Source organism: Protopterus annectens, chromosome 15.part0, assembly GCF_019279795.1.
Source record: "Protopterus annectens isolate FY-2018-M chromosome 15.part0, PAN1.0, whole genome shotgun sequence".
Classification (NCBI taxonomy): domain Eukaryota; kingdom Metazoa; phylum Chordata; order Ceratodontiformes; family Protopteridae; genus Protopterus; species Protopterus annectens.
Window position 1 is genome coordinate 471378189 of NC_056749.1, and position 25215 is coordinate 471403403.

The 25215-nt window shown below is 41.4% G+C and overlaps 1 protein-coding gene across 4 annotated transcripts in view; it reads right to left on the reverse strand.

The window, feature by feature from the left end:
• Window positions 1–25215, reverse strand: part of COL4A5 (collagen type IV alpha 5 chain) — a 3591008-nt gene that overhangs the window by 115348 nt on the left and 3450445 nt on the right. For all 4 annotated transcript variants that reach the window (XM_044057208.1, XM_044057205.1, XM_044057207.1 and 1 more), the window contains one exon: window positions 8071–8280. In XM_044057208.1, coding sequence (XP_043913143.1) covers window positions 8071–8280 — 210 coding nt within the window. The remainder of the gene's footprint in view (window positions 1–8070; window positions 8281–25215) is intronic.

Genomic DNA, 25215 nt, shown 5'->3' on the forward strand with positions numbered 1-25215 from the left:
CTCAATTGCTAGAAAGTGGAGATCTAAACAAACTGTATTTGAAGTAATGAGTAGTATAAAAGAAATAAAAAAGAGAAGCAGGATCTTTAGAAAAGGGAAGTAGCAAATTACACAAATTGAAATTGTGGGAACAATCCATACCAAATAATAATCAGGTGGAGGAGGAGGTGTGAAGTTTGAGAAGGCAGGAATTCAGCAGTTTATGTAATCTTGGACTGATGTTAGTTACAAAGAAAGAGATGTGATGTATAATGTATGTAAATAGTAAAATGGTAATATTCTTTACTTTATTTACTGTTAATGTATGGTTGTCTGTGACTTAAGTGATAATTTAATAAAGGTATTTAAAAACACTAATACCCAATTATGGTCTAAAATATTGTGACTGGATTTCTAGGTAAATGAATAAAAGAAAATGAATCTTCTATCCAAAAATCATTTCTTTCCACATCAAAAAGGTAAAGATCCCGGTCTATTACATTAACAGTGCTCTTTGTTACATGGAGAAACTATCCACAGGGAATATTTTCTCCTTGTACACAGTGTAGTATCTGTTATATCATAGACTCTGATTGGTAGCTACACTTGTGCACAAGCATATGCATACACACAGCAGACAAAAAGTATGCCCTTATTTAAATCAAATGTGACTAAAAACAGCAGAAGCACAAGCAAACATTCAAAAAAACACCAAAACAAGAAGCAGTCAAGTAATAGGATGAAAAAGATAATCCATTTAATACATCCGTACTGGTACCTCTGCAATTCGCCTTCAGTGGAACAAATAACCATACAAACACATCCTCTTTTTATATGCTCATCAATTAATCCAAATTACTATTTCATTATATCATTAACCCTTGTGATGCTTACACTTTAAATACAATCAACAAACCACTTTTTATATAAAGCAATATACTCATTACATACTTTTATAAAATACTAAATGCTGAACTGTGTGGAAGATGATGCAAAAATGTATTTAAAATATATTCAAAAGCATATTAGTTCATTCAAATTTCATAAATTCTTTACCACATTATATAACATTCATTAAATATTCACTAAGTATCAAACTATATACAATAAATAAATATATAAACGTATAAAGCATTTGAATATATATAAATTCATTTCACTAGTACAACCTAAATATTTCACCACTACTGTAATTTTTACACTATAATGCCACTATCTAAATTCATTCCTCTGGGGTACAATGTATGATACCCTAAAATCATTCTATATTCTAGCCTACATAATTCAGTCTTAAAAGTTCCCTGCACAGAAATGTGGTCTGGCCAATACACTAAATGAAAAACCCTCAATATTACCATTATGTGTATTGATAAAATGAGAGGCCACAGGACTTTTCATGTTTCCCCTCCTAATATCTCCCAAATGCTCTAAAATATGAACCTTAACCTTCCTGGTGGTCTGTGCGATGTATCATAAGGGTGTGATACAATCACAACCCAAAATGTATATCACCCCAGATGACAAGCAATCAAACCTCTCAAATGCTAAATACCTTTTACCATTTATTTTCATTCCATGCAAATTTTTTACCTCGTCACAAACCAAACAACGGCCACAACAATGCATACCAACATTTGCATCAGTAGAATATTCCAATTTTCTATTCAAAAGTTCTTTTAAATTATTATACCGACTGTATGAAAATGTAATAAACCTAGGAAATAGATGTCCAACATTTATATCATCACAAACAACATGCCACAATTATTTAAGAATTTTTTCAACAATTGAGAAATCAGAAAATCTAGATACAAAAAATATATCTTCTTGTGCAGATACAACCGACAACTGACAACGATCACTATAGTACCCACCACTTCTTAAAGTTTTAACTTTACATAGCTTGTTCTTAATGCCTGAAAGTGCAGTACTCTCATACCCTCTAGATATAAGTCTGTTAAAAATTTCATCACAAGCTTCTTCCCATAAATCTGGGTCCGAGGTGTCCCTTAAAATTCTCTTAAATTCACCTTCAGGTAATGCCTTAATCAGATGGGGTGGATGCATGCTGCTTGTATGCAAGAAATTGTTCACTGCAGTTGATTTCCTAAAAGGTTTATGTTGAATCAAGTTATCCTTCCCTATATAAAATTCTACACCCAAAAATGATACATTACCAAAAGAACTTTGTGCAATAAATTTTAACCCATGTGTGTTATTCCGATGTTTCATAAATTTCTCAAACAAAGATACATCACCCCTACAAACAAAAATAAGATCATCAATGTAATGTCTATAAAAGACAACATTATTCACAAAAAAATACTTTGAAACATAAACTCTTTTTCAGATTCATCCATGTATATTATTGCGTAGGTAGGTGCAAAAGCTGCACCCATAGCAGTCCCCTTAACTTGTAGAAAGAAGTCCTTCTTCCACATAAAGTAATTGTGTCAAACTAAACTCTAATAGACACAACAGAAACATAGTACAAGGTCCTTCACCCATCATTTTCTGCATGGCCTCTAAACCCCATCTCTTATTAATGTTGGTATATAAAGATGAGACCTCACCTGTCGCCCAATAATAGTCCTCTTTCCACTCTACCCCACGCAATGCTTGACATACATCTCGAGTATTTCTTACATGGGAACAAACTTTAGGAAGGTACTTTTTAAAATGAAAATCCAAAAATGTATTCACCCTTTCAACAAAAGATCCTATGCCAGAAATAATGGGCCTTCCAGGTGGATTCGTCATGCTTTTATGAATTTTAGGGATGATATAAAAGTACAGATGACGGGGTTTCTTAACTGTTAACTTTTTAACATCCTTGCTGGTAAAAAATCCTAACCTTTCTCCTTTTTCTAATCATTAAGTTCATCTGAGTAACGTTTCAAAGGGTTATTATTCGACTTGATATATGTGTCCTCTCCCAGCAAAGTGTTGATAATACATTCATATTTATCAGTGTCCATCACCACCCAATTACCCCCTTTGTCAGCTGGTTTTATGGTCACCTTGTCTAACTTTGTTCTCAGCTCTTTTAAAGCCACCCATTCACATTTACTAAGGTTAAATGACTTATTTTGTCTACAAAATTCCTTATATGCTTTTTCAATACAAGAATATGCAACATCTTCAAAAGCATTTATAGCCAGCGAACATTTAGGAGGAATAAAGGTGCTGTCAGTTGAAAAAAAGGGACATCAATATGCCCATAAACCTCCCCAAAACTTCCATCCACGCAAGGGTCAACACCTTCAATAATATCAAAATCATCATTTTCACATCTGTTAAACACAGTCATCGTAATCATATATACTTAGATTCATTAACTCATCATCTGGTAAAATGGTATTCTCAGAGAACTACATTGGCGCTCAGAAAAAAATACCTTTAAATTCAATTTGCGGACAAATTTTCTAACATCCACTAATACGTCCACAAGTAAAGGTAACTTAGTAGGTACAAACTTGGTACCTTTGAACAAAACTCTCAGCATATCATTAGACAAACACAAACCAGAAAGGTTAACTACATTTAAATCATTGCAAGCAGGATCAACAATACTAACAGAAACAATGTGCGCAACATTTTCAGAATCAGTCAGTCACATTGTCCAAAATAGTCTCATGAGAGTCCAAGTAGACATCAACTGAATGACTACAATTAGATGATGCCAGTCGTTTCGAAGAATATAAAAAACTTTACTTCTGTTTTTTTGAATTGGACGAAGAAACAGAAGTGCGAGTCGCCTTACCCTGGTTCCTTCCAGATCTAGTCTGCATATAGGAATAAAATTTCCGATTATTCTGTTCACCTCTCCGACTGTCCACAACTCCATCTGAACCTTCCATCGCAATATTTTCAAAAGAAACACTTTTGCGACTCACACCAGTCTCGGCCGATGAACATGATGACATCCTCACTTCCGGTTGCACGGTTTTTGTATTTCTGATAAAAACGGCATCCCCTCCGTGGCCAATTATAAACCTCGTTCTGTTCATAATCTTTGATATCCCTGTTAAGTTTAGATTTCTTCCGAGCCATGACATCGTTTTCAACCTTTGCTAACTTTTCATTAATATTTTTGAAATTAAGTTGGAAAACAGCAGATGAAGTCCTGTTAGTAAGTTCCTGCTGTAAATCAGTTATTTTTTGTGCAGATTTTCAATAGCCCTTTGATTTCTTTTAATAAGAATTTTTAGCCAATTCAGACATTCCTGTGCCGCCTGCCTCCACTCCAATAGCAGGTCATTTTCATCCTCACTAAAACCACCAGCCGGTAGTTTATCTATACGTAAACCCCTAGGGGTAATGCTTAGGGCCACATATTTTTCTAACAGCTTTGAGTCATAGAAAATAGTCATTTCCTTGGACATTAAACGCTCTAAGCGAGCAAACTCTTCCAAATATGACTCATTAACGTTCAAGGACCATAAGTCAGAAGCAGCACACTTACGCTCTCTCTCCTTCAACAGTTCAGCAAAAGAAAGGTTCTCACCAACTTGACTTCCTTCAGAAATAGACCTTTCCATAATGAAAAACAGCAGAAGCACAAGCAAATATTCAAAAAAACAAAATCAAGAAGCAGTCAAGTAATAGGATGAAAAAGATAATCCATTTAATACATCTGTCCTGGTACCTCGGCAATTCACCTTCAGTGGAACAAATAACCATACAAACACATCCTCTTTTTATATGCTCATCAATTAATCCAAATTACTATTTCATTATATCATTAATCCTTGTGATGCTTACACTTCAACAAACCACTTTATATAAAGCAATACATACTCATTACATACTTTTACAAAATACTTAATGCTGAACTGTGTGGAAGATAATGCAAAAATGTATTTAAAATATATTCAAAAGCATCTTAAGCAATTAAGTAGGCTAGAATATAGAATGATTTTTAGGGTATCATACATTGTACCCCAGATGAATTCATTTAGATAGTGGCATTATAGTGTAAAAATTACAGTAGTGGTGAAGTATTTAGGTTGTACTAGTGAAATGAATTTATATATATTTAAATGCTTTATATGTTTATATATTTATTGTATATAGTTTGATACTTATTGAATATTTAATGAATGTTATGCGGTAAAGAATTTATGAAATTTGAATGAACTAATATGCTTTTGAAAATATTTTAAATACATTTTTGCATTATCTTCCACACAGTTCAGCATTAAGTATTTTATAAAAGTATGTAATGAGTATGTATTGCTTTATATAAAATGGTTTGTTGATTGTATTTAAAGTGTAAGCATCACAAGGGTTAATGATATAATGAACTAGTAATTTGGATTAATTGATGAGCATATAAAAAGAGGATGTGTTTGTATGGTTATTTGTTCCACTGAAGGCGAATTGCCGAGGTACCAGGATGGATGTATTAAATGTATTATCTTTTTCATCCTATTTCTTGACTGCTTCTTGTTTTTCGTGTTTTTTTTAATTAAATCAAATGTGCCAGGACTAGCCACCCAGTGGTGTGAACACTGGTTGTAGATCCATCTCATCACTGTTGATGTGACACTTCCCGAATCCATGCATACAATTGGGGGAAAAGGGAGTTAATGCCATATGCCTTTACTTGCCAAGCTATTCGGTCCACATTTCTTGTAAATGTTCACACCCAAAAATTAATGGCACTTAACTTCCCAACTTAAGAACAGTGCATTCTGTTTTAATAAGTTGAAAATTTGACATAGTCATTGTTACCTTGACATAAAAAACACTGTTGGTGCAGCGACTGAAAAGAGTGACAGACTCAGTCTAAACTAATGTCTTTCGGCTTTTCCCGGTTAGGGGTCGCCACAGCGAACTCCGGTCGGCTAATGATTGGCAGTGGATTTTTACGGTGCCAGCCTGACGCCCAACCTTCAAAGAAGGCAACCCATTCACACACGCACCTACCTGCATGTTTTAACATCACTCGACCTCTGGGAGGACATGCAGATTCCACACAGAAGGCACTCCAGACAAGAATCAACGGGAGAACCTCTTGCTATGAGGCGACAACGTTAACTGCTGCACTACCTCAGCAGTGACAGACTGAGTCTAACAGATAATTAAACATTTTTATTATGGCAAGAAATCTTTGCATAGGTAAAGGGAAGCAAAAAGTACTTGAAGGGGGACATTCCACATGACTTGAAATCTGCATTGTGAACCAAAAAGAATTCAGGAGTAAATTATTGCACATATGCACAGCTGGGCTGAAAGACAGATTTTTTGTGGGTTAAAAGTTAATTGTGTTGAAGCCATCTGTTACGTTCAAGATTAAATACCATCTACTGATGGTAAACATTCATCCATTAAAGTAAACAGTAGTACAGTGATGCTAGGAAATTTCTTGATTGTGAACCGGTCACAGAATATTGAATGTCTGCAATGCTGCCGCAAGTGATCAAATAGTCACATGATTGTGGAATGCTGATATTACTTAAGGGAAGTTACAGTACAGCGTGAAGTGGGAATTTGCCCTTTCTCTGCTGTTGAGCAATCTTTGGAGTTGATGTATGTAAGTAGCAGGGGATGTAGGGTGCACAAGGGGACTTTTACCCCCGCTAACACAGTTATTTTGTTGTTTGCTTGTGTTTTTATATATCATGAGTTTGTCTTTTGAGACTGATCATTTCTGATTCACTGTTTTGTTTTTCAATCGAACTAAATGCACTTGTAGAAATAAAGTGAACCTAATGGCCAGAACTATCAGGTGGGATATAATTTCACAGCCTACCTCACTATCTGCAGGTAAATGATCTGCACAAAGTTTCATTACAGATCACGCACAATTGTAAGTCAACATGGAAGATGACGGAAATAAAGGTGCTGGATAATTATATCTATTGCCCCAGAGAACGAATGAGAGAGATGGAGGCCATACACATTACTGACAAGCTAAGGTTGCCCCCTTCCCATCTATAAAGCTTGTTAGCGGATTTTTCCTATCTTCAATAAATGGGAGTTTCTTTGGTAAAGGAAGAGATGATTTAACTCAACTCAAATTATGATCTTTATTCCTGGTATTACTTTTAAATGCTAGGTAATACTTGCTCGTAGCCCAAGGATGAATTCAACATTTTCTTTCTTCTGCAGGGGGGAAGGGGGATCTAGCCTGAAACATCTTGCTTACTCTCAAAATTTCATTCACTCAGCACATGGAGTCCCCAAGAAGGCCTAGCCAAAATGCTGCTGCCTAGCCTTGTGGTTTGGGCTGATGCAAAGAAGGCATATAAAATTCCTGCCATATTTGGCCAATGTCATGCTGTATAAGAGGTTATGGCCTTGATTATACTCCAGATTGACCCTGAGTTTCACTAGGGATCTTCCCATTCTGAGAGGGTGGAGTTGGTGCATGCCCCTCGGCAGGAATGCCATCTGTGTGAGAATGTAACAAGCATACTCTAGGCATTAAACTGAGAACTAGTGATGTAAACCAAAACAAGGAATGTACTGCCCTCTATCTGAACACATCATTCCTGCAGAAGAGAACACACACACTAGGGCTTAATGTAGCAGGCACTGCATGATGTCTGCTGCCCAACAACTATAAAATAAGAGCAGCAAAAGGTCTACTAATCACCACTACATGACAGCCGTCATCCAAAACTCTTAACTCCCCTTCCCAGAGTCCTTGGATACTGGCAAAAGGGAAAATAATTAAGTCAGTCAGAAAGAGATTAATAAAAGTGGAAAGGGGAATGGGGCCAAAAGAAAAAAAAAATCTTGCCAGAGATGATTGAAAAAATCATGACTCTAACTGGACATTATTTACTAACAAAAACAAAAAAAAAACATTTTAGACACTTTACTTTGCTCATCTAGTAGAAAAAGCAGTGGTATGTTTTATAGGGACTAGGTTATCATGTGGGGAGTTATGTTGGTTATTGATGTTCAAGGGGCAGGGAAGGTCCCACCTAGAAAAAGCTACACAAACCTTAGCTGTGAAAGGCACCATCTGCTGGTGGGAAAGATCCAGTGAATCTTAAGGATCAACTGCCTGACACAATTTCAGTGATGTTTAAATTCATTTGTTGATCAGGCAAAAACAGTAAAACAGAGTTTACCTACCCAAGTCTTGACCATGGGCTCTCTCATTACCCTGTACATAAAGTAGAGAGTATCCATCATAAATGCTGGATGTTCCTTGTGGACACTCTGGTACTTCTGCAGTCTGGCTGTGACGGGTTATCAGGAATCCATGTACGACTGGTGGTCCAGAAGTGCCAGGGGGTCCAGGCAAACCTTCTGGACCAGGTGGACCAGGGATACCTCGAAGACCTGTTTGAAACAAAAAGAAGCATTTTACATATTACAATATTGACTGCACAGTCCTAAACTTCTCAGATTTAGTCTGGAAATGGAATTTCCTGTCTTTATTAAGCAGAAATTGTTTAAAATGTATTTTAACCATGGATGCTGTACAAAACAATGTTGTAGTTTTTTACAAGTATATGAAATGGTTCAAGCACACTACATCTCTACTTAAAACAATCATTCATAAAATAGGAGTATATCGCCATTATAAGTTAGACATATGCCTAATCAGATTTTGAATTTAGAAAAAGAATTCATAAGAGAGCTCATTTCTTTCCAAAGATACCATGACTGTTCCCAATGGCCCCACTGCATCATATATAATTAAAAGCATGTGCACAGGTTTCCAGGAATGGCCATTTATGTATAGACTTGAAGGTATTGTAGTGCAGCTTGGAATATCTCAGAAAAATGTCTGGCAATGGTCAGGAGTTTGTCATGATGTCCTCTACTATAATGACTTGGCCTAGAGTTGGGTCCAGAGCTGTTTTGGCAAAAGAAAGGTGCTGCAGTAGCACTGCCTACATTCTCTCTGATAGATGAATGCTGAACAAAATCTCTAGCATGCAAACAAATACAGAAAGACAAAAAGGACAAACTATTTAGAAGCCATAATCAACAAGCTGGAAATTCAAGTGACTCCTCTTAGTGAAGGAATTGAAAAGCTGCTGCTAGGAATAGATACATAGGCAAGTATTAAGCTAGTTGCCCTTGTTGGCCATTTTAAGCCTGGCCAGTACCCTGTTTGCTTGAATTAACCTAGGCCTGTTTGATCTTGGATTGGCTTACCCACCCCATGGTCAATTACATATTACCTGAAGGGACTCGAGTGGGCTAAAACATTTAGGAGCTACCTCTGTCCATAAGTAGTAAAAGGGATAATTCCTATTACCCATCTACAGACCCAAGTTGCACTTAAATATGGACAGGGATGCGTTTTGTTTTATATGGATGGGTAGTCTGTTCCAGAGCAGTGGTATCCTCTGAAAGAGATACCTGTTCCCCCAAAACATTCTGTTGATGTTGCAGAAGAGGTTTAGATCTCTTAACCAAGTATTTCTAATGCCATATCACTTGCTGATGTGCAGTACGTCCATCAGTATTAGGTCGGAGGATGCCTTGTATGACAGAACACAGGTCACCTCTTAGCGGTTAGAAAAAGAGTGACTGAAGAAAGGAAGTACCCTGGGTAAAGGTTGTTGAGTCATTTCTTAAGAACCTGATGCCTGAATAAACATTGTTAAGCCATTCCTTAAGAACCTGATGACTGCATCTTAGTCATCAGGCTTTTTCTTGTCTTCTGAGCATTCTTCCAACAAAAGAAGTTTTCCTGGTTGCAAGCCTTCACCATCTAGTTGCTGGTCCTCTCTCTCCACAGTGTGTCCATCCACTGATGGAATGGTGTCTGGGACAACTACTTTACTTATGCACGTAAATGTAACCTTCCATGGGGAAGGCCAGTGTTAACAGTGGCAGGGTATATCTCTTGGAAGAAAGGGTGTTCTCAGTGAGACAGTGATTTCACAAAACAAAGGGACTCCTGTTTCATCAGATCAGCCTTGGACAACTCATCATGCTCCACTACTAACAGTGCTTCTGTTGATAGAGATAAGATCATAGGAAGATGGGCCTGTCATTCAGCTGTTGAAGACTTCTTGCTTGACTGTGATTTGACCTGTAGCAAATGTTCAGAAGACAATAAAAACAATGGCTTCAAGCAAATTACCAAACATATAGACCCAGATCAGGAAGGGTTTGTTGCTAGATGATGGACTATGTATATGTTCAAAAGAGTGGAATTAATTGTGGAAACAGCCAAGATCTAGTACCATCAAATTTGACTTCTCATGGGAGGAAGCTAATAAGTGTTAAATGGCTTTCTTAATGGGAGGTGATAAAATGTGTGCTTCCATGGTGATTTAAATAGCAGAAGCTTTATAAAAGCTTCATTAAGGGCTTAGGATAAAAGGCAGGGAAAAATGCAGGTTTAACAATGTGCTTGTACACAGAAAAGAGAGCCTCTCTCTTCTTTATATGCAATACCTTAGGTGCACAAGTTTCACAATAGGTGTACAGAAGTACAGTAACAAAACACCAAAACCAGCACTTCACAAGATATTAATCCAATGAATTTTTTCTTCAAGGGCAGCAAACCTAAAACAACCAATTAGTTTTACTGTTGCATCTTCACTGTCATCTAATAATATGATGATTTCTCACACCATTAAATAGATATATATGTAGATCACATGACCAAAATATCCAGTATAACATTACAGTGTAAAGAATAATTCTCCATTCATTCATTAGCAAACTTCTTCATATTCATTTTATTTACTGTGGTTTCTCTTACTTTCTTTCCACATCACCTTTTCATGACAAAGTACATGTAAATAACCCAAAAGGCAAATGTACCTCAGATACTCATAATTCAAACTATACTCGCACTTCCTGTACACTTTGACCCTATGTGCTTTAGATTCAAAACTTTGCTACCATCTGGATCTTTTAAATAATTCAGATGTTCAGGAATCTTGTACAAATGAATTGAGCTTTCTTAACTATACAAGACATTTATCTTAAACAGAAAAGTTGTGTAAAATCTTACTATAATCATAGATGTCCTTCTCTTCCATGCTGCAGTATTCTACATATGGGTTTACTACTCCTGTCTCATGTATGTATGATCAGTATACAAAAGGTTTCAGTCCCTCTGAGGTGCGTGTGATGTCTGACATGGCTGAGGAAATGTGGGCCATAAAAGTGACGTCTGCACACGCCAACCCTCAGAACTGAAAGCCCCAGTCGGAGCCAGCCCTAATAAGGGCAATGCCAGCCCAGTGCCACCCAGATACAGAAATGTAACCTAACAGGAGGGGAAGGTGGGTGGGAAGGAATACTGCAACATGGAAGAGAAGGACATCTATGGTTATGGTAAGATTTTACGCAACTTTTCTATGTTCTTCTATTCCAGTGTTGCAGTATTCTACGTATGGGTGAGTTCCAAAGCTCACTGTAATTGGGGAAGTGGTCTAGAGGTAGACTCCAGGAATCCTTGAAGGGATAGCTCTGGTAAACCCTGCCATGGATCTAGAGATGTCATCTAGTTTGTAGTGTTTGGTGAAGGTGCGAACTGAAGACCAAGCAGCTGCCTCCAAAACAGTAGAAGTATCCAGGCCCTCAAAGAAGGCTCCTGAAGAAGCCATGGCTCTGGTGGAGTGTGCTTTAACTGCACCTTGCAGAGATTTGCAGAGATTTACCATAGAATTGGTAGCAGAAGGTGATGGCCTTGGAGATCAAAGTAGATATGGTCTGTTTGGATACTGCCTTCCCCAGGGCTCTAGGGTGGAATGATACAAAAAGATGATCAGCCTGTCTGATGGACTTGATTTTTATGCAGGTAAAACCTGAGTTGTCAGTGCACATCCAGGGAGTGCAGTACTCTCTCACTGTCCCCTGTGGATTGGGGAAAAAGACAGGTAGGGGTATGGCCTGGTTAAGGACCAAATCATTCAGCATCTTGGGCATGAAGGATGGGTTAGTTCTAAGGGTAACCTTATCCTTGTGGAATATTAGAAAGGGAGGAATAGCCGTAAGGGCTTGTAGCTCTGATAGTCTTCTGGCTGAGGTCAGGGCCACTAGCAGTATAGTTTTCCATGTACAGTGTTTTAGAGAAGCTTTCCTGCTGGCTCAAAGGGAGGGAGCATAAGCTGTTCAAGCACATAGTTAAGATCCCAAGGAGGGGGCAATTGTCTTCTGGGAGGTCTGAGGTGAAGTACCCCCTTAAGGAAGAGCATAGAAGGAAGTCTTGATGCCGAGGGGGGATCCAGAGGAAGGCATGCTGAAACTGCAGACAGATGAGTTTTGATGGAAGACTAATCCAAACTAGTCTGCAGTAGCTCACGCAGGTAAGACAGGACTAGAGGGGGTTCACTAGAAAATGGGTCCAGCTGTATTTTGTGACACCAAAAAATGAACCTTTTCCACTAAGGATTTTATTGTATTTGGTTTCCTGGCCTCCTGCAGGACATTGACCACATCCTCATTGTAAAGGTGTCCGAATGGGATCAGAATTCTATTAGTCACAGTGTGAGGTGCAGAAGCTACCACTGTGGGTGAATCCGGGATCCTGTCTTGTGTGAGAGGGTCCACTCTTGGCCGTAACTTGTGGTGATTGCCTTTGGACAATTGTAGAAGTAGGGGTAACCAGTGCTGTCTGGACCAGTACGGAGTCACCAACAAGATTTTTGGAGTGTCCTGCAGGATTTTGAGCAGGACTTTCTGAATGAGCAGGAAGGGGCATATAGGTATCTCCCCTAGATTGAGAAGGCATCTGTTGCCAGTGCCCGGAGTTCTGGTGTCCTGGTGCAAAAGCCAGGAAGCTGCCTGTTGATGGAGGAGGTAAACAGGTCTATTTGAGATGTACCAGATCCAAGAATACATCTCTGTGAAGCATCCATTCATGATTGTTTGTGATGGTTCTGCTGAAATAAGCTGCTTGGGAGTTGAGGAGAGAGGGAATGTAGGCCGCCTGCAGAGTGATTCCCTGTGAGGTGGCCAATTCCCATACCAGAAGGGCTAGTCTGCACAGCAAGTAAGACTTGCCCCCCCCCCCTTGTTGAGATACCACAGTACAGTGGTGTTGTCTGTGTAAATCTTCAATGGACCCTTCTGGAGAAAAGGTAGAAACTCTTGGAGGGCCAGAAGAATTGCTCTCATCTCTCGAGCATTGATGTGTTCCTTTGATGGGCCAGAGTTGCTCCCCGGCCCAAGTCTGAGGCATCTGTGTCCATGACCTGTGTGGGCAGACAACCACCACTGTATTTCCTTTTTCAGGTAATGGAGAAAGAGGCACCCTGTGCTCCAGAGGATGGGAGTGCTGTGTCCAGACTGACCGGAGATACCACTGTAAATTTCTCATACACGGTCTTGCTAAAGATAGCATGGGCCCGGTGGCTGCCATGCAGACAAACAGTCTGAGGAGCTGCCTTGCTGTCAAATCTGTAGAGTGAAGGACCAGAAATAGATGTTCTGTCAGTGAATTCACCTTGAGGGGGTGGAAGGTAAGTTTCCATGAGGCTGAGTGTATCCTGCACCTGAATAAGACAATGTCTTGGGTTGGCTGGTGATGAGATTTTGGGAAGTTTAGCTGAAATCCCAGGGACTTTAGAAGAGCCACTACAATGTGGATGTGTAGCTGGAGGGTCTCTTTGCTGTCTGCCTGGATCAACATGTCACCCAGGTAAGGAAATATCTGTATTCCCTTTGTCCTGCAATAAGCAATCACTGGGCCCAAGCATTTTGTGAAGACACTGTGTGCAGTGGAAAGTCCAAATGGCAAGGCAAAGAACTGCAAGTGAGGAGAGCCCACCGAGAACCTTGGGTATTTCCTGAATGTTGCTTTTATGGGGATGTGGAGATAAGCATCCTTTATATCTAATGTGGCCATGAACCCTTGGGGAATCTGGAGAGGAAAGAGGGTCAACATTCTGAAGGTTCAGACCTTTAAGAAAAGGTTGAGATGGGAGAGGTCTAGCATAGGTCTCCAGGGTCCATCATTCCTGGGTGCCAGGAAGATTCTGGAGTAGAAGCCTCTTTGTTTTGTAGCTGAGGGGACTGATTTGATGGTGCCCTGAACTAGCAGATGTTATGTAGGTGGCTGTGGGGTACCTTTTCTTTTTGGAGGGGAGAGCCAAGACATAAAATAACCATTTTGGAGTATGGCAGGACCCACATGTCTGAAGTGATGTTGGTTTACAGAGGGAGGCAGTGAGAAAGATGGGCTGACAGTGGTAAAGGAGAGGGTGGAGGGGGCAAGGAGGGCAGGTAGTCAGTTGCTACCTGCCCTGTCCTTAAAGGGTGGTCTCTGGCTAGAGGTGGAAAATGCTGTAGCTGAAGGAGGTTGTTTCCCTGTAGGCTTCCTAGGCATTAATGGAGCAGCAGGACGAGAGTGCTTCCTAATAAATTGTGATTTAGCTGCATGGTTTCTTTGAAAGGTATGTATGGGAGAAACCAGCAAGTGTTTAAGGTCCTGCATGTTTTTACCTTTTTACTGAAGAGACTTTAAAAGGTCTGCTACATTACAACCAAACAATGCAGTTTTGTCCAAGGGTGCATCAATAAGCTTAGCCCTGAAATCATCAGGCATGGGTTGGAGGCAAAGCCAAGAGTATCTACACAAGGCAGATGCTGCTGACCTGGCTCTGGATCAGCATCATCATAACTGCACTTTATAGTGTGTCTGGTAACCTGGGAAGAGAGGGCCAGGAGACAGGACAGTGAGGCTTTGGCAGAGCAGTCAGGAATATCCGCCAGAAGTTTGGTGGCAAATTCCAAGAGGGATAAGGCATACATGGGCATGTGAGTTTGGTAGTTAGTGGCTTTGAAGGACAAGGTAGTAGAAGTATAAATCTTGTTACCCAGATGTTCCATTGTTTTGCTGTCTTTGTCATCAGGGAGAATGGTGGTAGTGGGCAAAAGCTTAGAGGCCTTGTCGGTAGAGATAAAGATTGTGGCTGGGTCAGTAGGTGGGCACTAAAGCAGATGCTTAGCAGTGTCAGGCACCTTGTAAAGTCCATCAGGTCTGCATGGTGCAGGAGGTTGGGAGTCTGGGTTAAGAGATGCTGAGAAGAAGGCATCTAAAAAGGCAGGAAGACTAGATGGAACAGCGGGTAGGCTTGGGGAATACATCTGAATGAGGTCATAGTATCTTTTTTTTGGACCTCAGTCATCTCGGAGGATTCCCACTTGTGGTGATCCTTCATCTTGGAGATAGTTTCTCCAGATGTCAAGGCCTCTGCTGGGGAGTGAGGATCAGCTGATTCTTCTTTTGGGGGCCATACCCCAAAGGGGATGAAATCTGTAAAGTTTAAGACAGATTCCTCAGAGGAATCCGAGAAGTTTTCCTCTTCCCTTGAGTTAGGATCTATGGTCCGAGTCCTAGGGCTCAGGAGTGGAGGGGATATGTTGGCACTCTCAGTAGAGGTAGGCCGCAAGGCCACAAAGCAGTAAACAGGCTTTGACTGAAAGTCTGCTAATCAGGCAGCTTTCAGGAGAGGGAGAGATGTGCTTTCTTTTGTCTTTCTTTTTAAGGGGCCTAGCAGGCGTCTGACGGGGCCTAGAATCTGGAGACTGCAAAGGATCAGAGGGATCAGACGGGCCTTCAGAAAACACTGATTTCCCCCAGCATCAGAGATCAGTACTGGTAAAGCCTCAGTGGACGTGCTGTGGGATTGTGCAGCACCCGTGGAGGTGCCCGCTATATCCAGTGTGGCAGATCCGGATCATTCTACCAGGCCGAGGATCGGGAGAAATTGGCCCAGCGGTAAAGGTAGGATGTAGGGTCTTGGCCTTCTTTTTTGGGTGTTCCGAAGAGATGTCTGAGGAGTCCTTCATCCCTAAAGTAATCTGCTTAAGGCGATGGTTTTCCAAGTAAAGATTTAACGCATGCAGGTGACTACATATGCATAGGGGGTGGTGACATCACAACTGGGCATGTGGTTGAGTGTGGGTGGCCTCATCCACTGTGATGTCCCCCTGCATGAAATGGCATTCACTGTCACCATTATGCAAGGATGATGTTGAACTGTGTGACTGTGGCTGTCAACCACCATGTGGGTAATGTCTGCAAGGGCAGCCCCAACACACCACTACAAGACCACCGCCACTAAATGTCTGTGCTGAGGTGCTATTATGGTTGTCCTTTATGGTGTACTCACAATGAAGCTTGAGGAGTGCTCAACACAGATATGGTAACAGCCACAGCAAGAATCACCACCACACCCACACTTACACAACCAGCTTAGTGTACTTTATTTTTTATATTTTTCCCTTAATAGACTTGTTTGATTTTCAATTGAATTGTACAGGTTATAGGTCACATTAAAGGTGGGACAAGTTTTGAATTGATTTATTATAGTCTAGTTTTTTTATATCACAAAAACCTAGCATTTTAACAGGGGTGTGAACACGTTTTATATTCACTGTATACTTTGTGATCTGTGCTACAGCAGTGACATCCTGATTGCATCTGTGTGACACATGCATCTGAATATCTTTTGCAGGCATTTTGATAGTTCTGTACCTACTAACAGTGTTAATGATATAATAGAACTACCAACCTGTTTTGCATCCAGCAGAACCCCAATGTAGTCACCATAGCAGCACACTCATCAAGAATAACCTATCAAGGTTAGCCAAAATAGTTTGCTGTTTGTCTCTGGTACTGCTTTTCCAGTGAGAACTGTAGGGGGGCCTTATATGGGAGTGACAATATGGCGAAGTACCTGTTGGGTCACCAGTAGGAGCTGTATAGCCTGGTGTTGAGGGAGGTGACTTGGTGGCTCTACACCTGCAGTGACACAATGGAGCCCATCCTCATGCATAAAGCAGAGAGAGACGCATTACCCTGACCACTGTGTGTGCCAGCACTGTCTGCACCCAGCATGATGTTAGTGACAGAGATGACTGACTTGTGGTTGGTTCACCAGTGTTGCAGCTTGACAGGCAGTCCCCCCTTATCCTGGTGTTCCCCTTCCTTGTGTATATATCACCCTCTCCAGTTTGTTGCCCAATCCTCCATCTGTCTAACTTGTATATTTGAGTGTACCTCTCCTATATACCTTCACCCTTTAGTGTCATTACCTCTGCTGTCAGTCTTTGTCTGTGTTGTATGTTTTTGTGTGTCCTTGCTGCCTTCCCTATACACTTCCCTTACCTACACTAGTTCCCTGCTTCCATCCCTTCTCTATATGTTATAGCAAGTGCACCTTCCCCCTCAAAATACATACATCCCTCACCCATTCCCTTTTGTAGTAGTGCTTATATCCCAGAGAGGTCACTGCATTTCTTTCTGGGGAATTCATTTATTATGGTATCAAGGTGCATTCCCTGTATTGCATTTACATCCCTGTTCAGCAATATTGTGCAGTCACAAGCAGTGCTAGTTCTTGCTGCACAGCTGCGACATCATTCTTTCTGAATACCCCCAACATACTACATACTGCTGAAATGCACAAGAATGACCAAAAGCATCATCAGCATATTAAGAGAAGGAAATTGTCAAATGATCCACTTGCCTGTCTTCACCCTCACTACAGATAACTTGCAACATAAAAAGATGAAAAGGTAGGGATTCCAACACAGACATGTAACTTTCGCATACAGACACATATGTATGGCTGCATCCATTCTGTATAGTTTTAATTTTGCAGGCATACACACAGACTGACGTAGGAAAACACTACTTTACAACTAACATACATGTACATAGTAGACTAGAGCTGTGGGTATACGAACTATATATCTGTGTATTTAGAAGAAGAGAATATCAACTTAACTCCATTTGTTGTAGAGGGCAAGCATTTCCAGAACCACTGATGTGGAGGACTCTCAATTAAATATTTAACTGTTATAATTCAGAGACTGTACAACCATCAAGAAAAGTCAAAAAGGCAATTTGCAGAAGCCTGTGACTAGCCAAATTTCCAGAGTCTATCATCCCTAGCCGATGTCTGAGGAATGGCATCTGGACATTAGGGTACAAGACAGGCATCCACTGGCACTATCCTAAGGTCTTTCAAAGCTGTGTACAACAGTCTGATGCCTGAGGACAACACTTCCAGATGTCTGAGTTCAGACAGAGGTAAAGGAAGATTCCAAGAAAAAAGTAGGAATAGAGACAGAGGCTGATGATGGAAAAGTGCTACTAGCCAGAACCCCCCCCCCCCCAGGTATTGGGGGAGGCCATGAGATAGAGGGGTAGGAGGGTGGGAATTTGTACTGTAACATCAATCTTCTTGAACATCTACATTTATGGTAAGTGTAACACAACTGTATTACTTTCTTACTAGTCAGTTTTGTAGTACTGATTCTTGGGAGGACTCCCACAGCTACAGGTTGGGGGGGTAGGCTGGCTGGTAGCCCCTGAGACAGCAAGTTCAGTAGGACAGCAGTAGTAAAATCTGCCCTAGACCTGGAGACCATGCTTAAATTATTGTTTGGTAAAGGTGTAGACAGAGGTCCCATGTGTCAGCTTACAGAATGGCCTGGACAAGGACACCTTTAATGACGGTAGCGGTGGCTGCCCTGTGTCTGGTGGAGTGAGCCTTGATATGGGCTAGTAAAGACTTGCTATGATTAGAACAACAGAAAATAATGCAGTTGGCTATTCATTTAGAAATAGTTTGGAGATGGGTCTGCTTTCATTTCCTTCTGCAAAGGCCAAAAGCAGTTCTGCTGAATTTGGGAACTTTGTTCTGTTGAAGTAACACCTGATATGTCAGTTTACATTTAGTAAATGTATGACTTGTTCAGCTTTATTCTGTGAGTTTAGGAAAAACACTGGCAGGTAAATAGCTTGATATGAGAGTTCTGATACTACCTTGGGCATAAAAGAAGGGTTAGTTCTAAGAGTTACTCTCTCCTTGTGAAACATAATAAAAGGTTCTTTGCACAGCAGGGCTTGCAGTTCTGAGGTCTGTCTGGCTCAGGTGACAGCTACCAGTAGAGTGGTCTTCTGTGTGACTATCTTTAAAGGAGCAGAAGCTGCTGTCTAAAAATGTAGGAAGGTAAATTTTTCTAGCGCACAGTTTAAATCCAAGACAGCTAGAGGGTTTCTACTGGGATGCTTAGGTGCATGACCACTTTTAGGAATTGTTTCAGGTGGAGGTGAGAATAGATGGGAGGGTGAGCAGGTAAGATAAGCAGAGATGGCAGAAGCATGCACAGTAATACTGGAATAGGAAAGGTCCTGGTGAAATAATCCATAAACATATTCCAACACTAGACTTGTGTCCAGATGAGGAGGACTGATGTTTTTGTTCTGGCAGCAAAAAGAAAACCTGTTCCATATGGATAAGTATGATTTTCTGGTAGTTGGTTTTCTTGCCTCTCTCGTGTTAGGCAGCACTTCTATACAGAAGTTTGCTTTTTGTGGAGATTAAAAATCAGTCCTCCGTGTTTAGTTTGGGAGTGGTCAGGTGTGGATGAATGACAGACTCCTTTATCAGGGTGATCTTTCACTGGTGGAAGACTGTAACATCTCCCTTCACTGAGAGTTAAGAGGAGGGAGAACAAATGTTGCCTTGTTCAGAAGGGGCTACGCGTACCATGTTCAGCCTGACTGACGTCACTTTTATCAGTACCCTGGGGATCAGGGTAACCGTGGAAAAGCATACAGAAAGAGGGCTGTCCATTTGAAGAAGGCATCCTCCCACCAAGCCTCCATCTGTTGGGTCCTGGAGCAGAACCTTTGTAGTCTGTTCTAATTTAAAGTGAAAAGGTCTACATTGGGGTGTCCACACTATTCGGTGAGGCCCAGGAAAATTCTCTTGCCCCCTGTAGCATCCATTCACTGAGGTCCAGAAGGTCCTTGCTCAGAAAGTCTGCTATGGTGGTGGTCTGACCTAGGATGTAGGATACTATGAATGATAGTTGCAGTTCTTTGGCCAAGAGCCAAATCTTTATTGCAAGACCGCACAGGGGATAGGAATGGGTTACACCTTGGTTGTTTATCTGCCACATAATCATGGCGTTGGATGTCTAAATCTGCAGTGTTGCTTTGAAAGGCTTTCATAGCTAAAAAGACAGCCAGCATCTCTCTTGAGTTTATATGCAATTTACTTTACTCTGGGGAACAGAATCGCTGCGCCGTCAGGGGGCCTAAGTGTGCACCCCAGACTTTTTCTTAACTGTCTGTGGTGATGGTCTTTTCTGTTTCTGGTAGACAGAGGTTTGTCTCTGGATTCTGCAAGGTAGTGTCTTTGCACCAGAGTGGCCCCTTTTTTAAACAGTGGAGAAACCAGTACCTCTGTTTCCATGAGTTGAGAATGCTGTTCCCAAGTGTTTTTAGGAATCATTGGAGTTTAATCATGTGTAGTTTTGCTAGGGGGAATATTAAGATGCAGGATCCCCTTGCAGAGACTGTTTGCTTTGGCAATAGGCTGACCAAATAGTTTGTGATAATAGAAACTTTGTTCTGTGGTGGTAAGGCTTTTTGTTGTACTGAATCTATCAGTGTACACAGAGAAAAGTTTTGCCTGGGGCTGATGTTGGGACTTTCAGAGGTTGAAAGCGAGACCTACCTTCTGGAAGCAGTCCATGGTAATTTGCAAGGCTGCTTGGAGTTCTTGGATGGATTTTCCCTGGGTGAGGCAGTCATCCAGGTAAGGCAAATACATACTGTTAAGATTATGCATTGGGCTACAACGGTGAGTAGTGGTTAAGACAAATGACAAAGCACAAACTTGGCAGTGTAATCCTGCTGACTCATACCAAAGTTGTCTCCTATGCTCCATTGGAATGAGGGCATTAAGGTAGGTGGTGTTCTGATCTAGAGTAACCAAAACAGTTTCTGAAGGGTTAGTATTTTGAATTTTGGGATGTATATGAACTTGTTTAACTTTGACAGGTCTGTGATTGGTCTCCAGGTTCCTTCCTTTCTTGGGACTAGAAAGATTCTTGAGTAAGACCCTGAGCCTCCTTCCCCTGCAAGAATTGACTGAATGGACGTTTGCTGCAAAAGTCTAGCAAGATAGGACCCTCTTGGTTTTTTGAGGGTCCTGTCATCCCTAAGAGGGGGGAGGGGGCTTTCTCTGAAATGAATGGAACAGTCCTTTTCTATGATGTGTAGGACTCCCAGTGGTCCATGGTGAGGTTTACACTGCTGTATGAAAAAATAGAAAGTCCACCTGTTAAACGGAGCAGGATATGGGATGGGTGCTGTGCATAGCTGTCTGGAAGAGACATGGTTCCTGGATCCCCTACATCTAGGGTTCTGATCAGGTTACCATGTCTTAGAATGTATTGGTCTTGCTGCTCAGAGAGGCCTCCCCTTTTTTTGCCTAAAAGGTAAAGACCAAGGTTTAGAAGGGTAATTCTTACTATACCTAGGTGTGAGAGACAAATAGAATTCTTTCACAGTTTTTATTTTCTTTCCCCTTTTGTCCAATTTAACAAATACTTTTTCTGCATAGGGTCCAAAAAGGGAGGTCCTTATCCAGTGAGGCATCTAGGAGTTCTGCCTTTACATGGTTAGACAGCAGCTGTGTCCTCAGCCAGGTATGTCTACAAATGACAGAACCTGTAGCAGCTGCTCTACATGATGCAGCCAGTGCATTATAACCATGTTAGACAGTGTCTGGATACCTGCAGTGCTGATCTTAGCTGTCTTCTGTATGTCTCTCTCTAAGTTCTTGTCAGTAGTATAATTTGTTCATGTACAGACTCTTAAGTAGTTTAACATGCAAAATTTAGCAGATCAGGGCCCTCATAGAGAAGGTAGCCGATGTATGCAACTTTCTATCAAATCTATCTAACAATCTACTTTATCTGTCATTAGGTAAAGGGGCACCTTTGGTGGATTCATTAGAAACATCTGAAGGATCAGCTTGTGGATTCTTTTAGCGGTGTTTGAGAGTGTCAAGCACTCTATAGAAATCATCTGGTTTCCTTGGGGCAGGTGAAAAGAATAAGACCATTCTCCCTCATCTTCAGATCCTGAGGAGTTAAATTCCTCCTGAAAAGAAACATCCCTCCTCCTTTACTGGGGGAAACATCAGGAGTAGGCAGCTGTCTGGCTGGGTTCCCTAGATTTCATAAAAGCCATGAATTACTGTGCTATCTTACTAAGGTCCTGTGCTTCAAGATGGGTTGTAGCAGTTGAAGCCTTGTCACCAGCGGGGTGCCATAAGGGTCAGTGCTGAGCCCCCTACTACTTGGTATATACTTCTCAGCTGGTCAGGCCAAAACTAAGGTGTTTTGGCTGACCAGCTTTGCGGACTGCAAACTGGGTGAAATTACAGAATCTCCAAATGATGTCAGTATACTTCATGAGGGTCTTATACAGACCAACAACCTGGTGTCTTAGTCACGGTCCCAAACTAAATGCAAAGAAATGCATCATCATTCCCTTCGGTAAAAACAATGTCCCTCCACACTATCAAATTAACAATACCCTGTGTACCTACAAAGTTGTAAAGGATCTGGGATCACAAGTAGACTGCGACTTTGTTTGACCACCATGTGTCTACTGTAGTAAGGAAGGTGTTCTGCATAGCACACTTAATTTGCAAAGTCATCACCTCTAGAGCAAAGGAGGTTATAACCCCTCTATACTTGTCATTAATCTGGCCCATAACTGAATATAACACCCCTTTTGACATGTACCGTGCAAAGCACCTGCAGCAAGTGGAGACCTCAGAGGTTTCTAACAAAGAAGATCAAGGGACTCCAACACATGCCTTATGCACACTGACTAAAGTCCCTGTCATTATAATCTGTATCGTAAAGACTTATTAGGGAAGACTTATGCCTGGCTTACAGATCATTCTCAGACCCAAACCTAATGAATCTCCTGCACATTCGGAAATCAGACTGGAGTAGAGCTACCCATTCTGGGGACCTAAATATGGCATGCAACTTGAATAGGACATGCTGGAGGGACAGATTTGCCTCCCAGCAACTGCTGCATCTTTGGAATAGGCTGCCAATTCATGTGAAGCAGAGCACCTCTGACATTGTTCAAAAGGAACCTGAACGAGTGGATGGAGGACCTTAATTTTTTTTTTTTGCTCTTCACGTGAACTGAGGGGGTGGGGCACTGGTTCAAAGTACTGGCGCAGTGTGCTGGCTGAACCAGATATGCTTCTGTTTCTCAGCCACTTAAAGCAACCCTGGAGGAAATGGTCAGAATCACCACACTGTCCTTTAACAGCTCTTTCACAGTATCACTAGTTATTCTAAATTTCTTCATTGACTATACTCTTTCAGCAGTAAATTTTATGTCATCGTGCACACATCAGAATATAAAGGTTGAGCTATTCTGGGCTCAGAAAGACCAAACTTAGTAACTGCATTGCAGTACAAGACACGTAGCTGGATTGGTGCAAGGGCATTTGTAAGCTTTGGTGAGTCATACATCTGTTTGAAGGAGAAAGTACAGTTTTGTACCTACCATAAATGTAGAGGTTCGAGTGTATACACTGCTGCAGTCATTACACTTGGGGTTATGCTGCCGTCAGGCGGTTCCCCAGTCGGCCTGAGTTCCAAAGTCTTGGTCTGGCGTCGGTTGCTGTCACCTCCTCCCTGATGTCAGTGCGACAGGGGTATATAAGATGCAGCCGACGTCATTTTCTTCAGTTTTTCTTACCCCAGATGTTAGGTGCCTCTAAATAGGTAGGCAATTCCAACTGCTAATAAAACATACATAAGAAAAGCAAAAAACAACTTACAGCTACCAGCAAATACTCCCCATAGGTAGTAAGGGTAGAAGACATAGGTACGTACCAGCCAGTAAAATGGGAAGGAGGGGAGGGTAACCTGGACTGCAGCAGTGTATACACTCGAACATCTACATTTATGGTAGGTACAAAACTGTACTATGTTCATCATGTTACACTGCTGCAGTCATTACACTTGGGTAGAATCCCAAAGCTGAGGTAGGGTGGCTGGTTCTATAAGGCATTAGGGGTGGCTATAAGGCCCTGCAGCACTGCAGTGGCAAAGCCAGGTCTGGATTTAGAGTATAGAGGCATATGGTAATACTTGGTGAAGGTATGTACAGAACTTCAAGTTGCTGCTTCCAAAATATCCTTGGTAGGTACTCCCCTGAGGTAGGCAGTTGAAGTGTCTGTTGCCCTGGTGGAGTGAGATCTAATGCTGCTAGGTGCAGGTTTTCCATGGTATGTGTAGCCGAAATGTATACAATGTCCTATCCATTTTGAAATAGCCTGTTTTGAAATGGCTTTTCCCTGTGCTCCTGCAGTATATGCTACCAATAATTGCTCAGATTTTCTGAAAGCTTTGGTTTTGTCCAAGTAGAAGCATAACTGCCTGTGAATGTCCAAAGAGTGCAGTAGTCTCTCCCCTTTATTCTGTGGCTTTGGATAAAAAGTTGGCAGGTGAATAGTTTGGTTTAGAGCCACACTGGATACCACCTGTGGCATAAACGTAGGGTTAGTTCTTAAAGACACCCTGTCCTGGTGGAAAATGAGGAAAGGTTCCACTGCCATTAGTGCCTGTAATTCTGAAACTCTTCGTGCTGATGTTATTGCCAGGAGCAGAACAGTTTTGCAAGAGATACATTTTAATTCTGCTGTGTTAGCTGGCTCAAAAGGAGGTAAAGTTAGTTCTTCCAAAACAAAGTTGAGGTCCCAAGTTGGAGTAGGTGCTCTATGGGATGGTCTTATGTTTTTAGCCCCTCTGAGGTACTGTTTTAACAGAGGATTAGAGAAAATTGGTGGACCTGTGTTGTAATGAGCAGAGATGGCAGAGGCGTGGATCTTGATGGATGAGAAGGAGAGGCCTTTGTCCAGCATCTCAGTTAAGTATTGTATCTGAGGAATGTTTGGGACAAGAGGGTCAAGGCTGTGAGTCTGGTTCCAGGCACAGAATTTCTTCTATTTATTCGAATAGGCTTTCCTGGTACTAGGCCTTCTGGCCTCCAGAATGACATCCATAACAGCTTTGGAATGAGGCATTGCTTGCTTGACTAAGGAATCTTCCATGCAGCTAGGTTTAAGGTCTTTAGCTGGCTGTGTAGTATTTGATTGTTGTGCTGAGTCAGCAGATGTGGGATTTGAGGCAAAATCCAGGGTGGTTCTTGTGCTAAGCTCCTTAAGATTGGGTACCAGTGCTAGCGTGGCCAGTCTGGCTGCAATCAGGATCATCTTTGGCTCTTCTTGCCTGGCTTCTATGAGTACCTTTGGCAGGAGAGGTAGTGGTGGGAAAGTGTATACTTGTAGGTTCTCCCAGCTGAATGAGAGGGCATCCACTTTCCATGCTTGTGGATGGTAACTCCTTGTGCAGAATTTTTGTAGCTGGCAGTTTATTAGGGATGCAAACAGATCTATGTCCGGGCTCCACCATTTCTGTGTTATCCTTCTGAATATTTGTGGATTC